The sequence below is a fragment of the Macadamia integrifolia genome, unplaced genomic scaffold (genome assembly GCF_013358625.1).
Source record: "Macadamia integrifolia cultivar HAES 741 unplaced genomic scaffold, SCU_Mint_v3 scaffold263, whole genome shotgun sequence".
NCBI classification, from domain to species: Eukaryota; Viridiplantae; Streptophyta; class Magnoliopsida; order Proteales; family Proteaceae; genus Macadamia; species Macadamia integrifolia.
The window spans coordinates 279,379-281,883 of record NW_024868844.1 but is presented as its reverse complement, the minus strand read 5'-3'; the positions used below and the strand labels follow the sequence as shown (position 1 = coordinate 281,883).

Sequence of the window (2,505 nt, the reverse complement as noted above, 5' to 3'; positions counted from 1 at the left end):
GTGGGGTTGGGGTGGAACTAACTCAGAACCTCAAACCTTGAGCCTCACTGAACCAAGGAAGCCAGCCTTGACTTTCACAGGCAACTTCAATGCATTAAGTGCCTCTGGCTTCAATTGCATATTTTTCAGCTCTACATCACCTGCACCACCATTTTCAGTAATAAGAAAAAAAACCACTCCAAACTCATTAACAGTTAATTAGACAATTCAACATGGACAACTAAAACTTCAAACTTAAAAAGCAAAGTGCTACGTTGACACACATGATTCCTCTCTGGGCCTAGCCTCTTCGATCTTCTCTATGCATAATTCCAGCTCACCTACTTTAACATCCACCCACCTACTCCGGGCCTCCTTGGCCCCTACCGTTCCTAACCCTACCCATACCTTTCCCAAACCGACCCATACCACCTCCTCCTCTCACATCCAGCACCCGCCCGACCCACCTACACCTCCTCCACCCAATGGCCTGTTTTGTGACCCTTCCCATCTCCTGGCCTCTCGAGCTGCTCTCGCTCTGGTTCTCTCTACGACTGCTGACTTGCGAGCTCCCCTCGCCGCTAATGCTGCTGACCTGTGAGCTTCCCTCGCCACCTCTTTGGACGAAGTTCGAACCTACACTGCCAACCTGTGAGCTCCTCTCACCGCAGACCAAGTCCCTACAGCTCCTCGATTCTTGGATTCTATGTTGCATGATGCCCCCGTGGCCCCCCAGGTTACAACTGGTGGTCATGTGATCGACTCTTCTGCACTCTATCCCTCTGCCACAGATGACCTGCAGCAGCCTCCTTCTACGACAAGCAGGCCTCATACTGCTGACATCCTTGTCTATGCAGTTGCTGCCTCTCAAGCCACGGTTGATGCTATGTCTCCTTTGTCCCTGCCAAGCCGATCCTCGGCCCAGTCTACAACCTTAGCATTGATGCCTACCAATTCTCCATTGTCCGCCGCCCCTATGCCGCCTGCTGCTGACTCTCCGCCAATCCCCTCGGACACTCTCTTTGGCTCCTCTCCTCCAACTACTGCCTCAATTAAAGAAATTAGACCCAAGAACAGGCTGGTCCCTAAATGCACTAGCACCCCGCAGGTTACCAAGCACAGCACTTGGTCTTCTTCAGTAGCCCGCCCCTCGATGTCTACCTCAACCCGGCCATCTCCCATTAAAGAGTACCAGCGCCGTAAAGGTGAATCCTATTCCTCTTCGGGCCATAAGCAACCCTCCCCTAGCTCTCCCGAGCTTTTGCCCCCAACACCCATCCCTTGCTCATGATCCCTTGGACCATCTGGAATGTCCGAGGCCTAAACTCCTCGGCAAAGCACACATCCATCAGAGCCCGAATCAGATCATCTGGATCTCCTCTCTACTACTTGCTTGAGACCAAAGTTCTTAAGACTAATGCCCCTCGTATTGCCTCCTCTTTAGCTGCGTCCTAGTCCTTTCTAGCCAACTATTCCGATTGTCCCAATGGCTGGATTTGGATCCTTTGGCACGCCCTCCTTCTCTGCATCACTTCCCTTGCCTCCTCTTCCTATTACATTCACCTATCTATTTCTGACCTCGCAGGGTCTAACCGCTGCCTCCTTACTATTATCTATGCTCTCAATCGTGCTCCGAAAAGGCTCCCCCTCTGGTCTGATCTGCAGTCCATATCCTCTTCAATGGATTCCAGCCCTTGGGGGATTGTGGGTGACTTTAATGTCGTCAGATCCACCACTGAGAAACAGGGTGGTGGTCCCATCGATCTAGCTTCCATGGAGGCTTTCAACAATTGTCTCGAGGACATTGGCATGAACAGCCTCTGTTGCCTAGTGCCAAACTCACTTGGCAAAACCGCAGGAGTGGGGCTGATAAGGTGGCATGTAAACTAGATAGAGTCCTTGTCAATGAAGCATGTCTTTCTTCCTACCCCTCTTCCTTTGCTACCTTTGATTCCCTTACCATCTCGGATAATTGCCCCATCTCTCTCCATGCTTATTCCTCTTCCTCCTTTGGCCCTAAACCTTTCAAATTCTTTGATATATGGGCCCTTCACCTTGACTTCTCCCCTCTTGTCAGGGAAGCATGGAATATCCCAATTCAAGCCTTCTCCTCTCCCCCCTCATTGCCTTCTCCAGAAAGCTCCAAAATGGGAAATCCGCCCTCAAGCTTTGGAACTCTAGGTGCTTCAGTATCATCTCCGATAGAGTCTCCTCCTGTAGAGACAGACTTGGAGCTATCCAAGCTAGCCTCCTTTTAAAAAATATGTCACCCTTGAGCTCTCTTTGCTCCTGTCCCAAAAAAGAGAGCTTCATCAACAAAAGTCTCGCATCAAATGGCTCGAGCTTGGCCACTCCAACTCCGCCTTTCACCGTAACATCAGGGGTCGCATTAATATCAGCTCCATTCTCCTTCTCATCGCCAAAGAGGGGTCCACTCTTCACAATCTTGCTGACATCAAAACCAAAGGCTCTTTCTTCTTCTACTATCTCTTCAACCCCCCTTCCCCTCCCTCCCCCACCCCCCTC

The 2,505-nt window shown here is 50.8% G+C and overlaps 1 protein-coding gene across 1 annotated transcript in view; it reads right to left on the bottom strand.

The window, feature by feature from the left end:
• LOC122066914 overlaps nt 1-2,505 on the bottom strand; it is a 179,474-nt gene that overhangs the window by 172,876 nt on the left and 4,093 nt on the right. Inside the window, exon 2 of the mRNA XM_042630743.1 lies at nt 37-140. Within this exon, the coding sequence (XP_042486677.1) occupies nt 37-140 (104 nt within the window). The remainder of the gene's footprint in view (nt 1-36; nt 141-2,505) is intronic.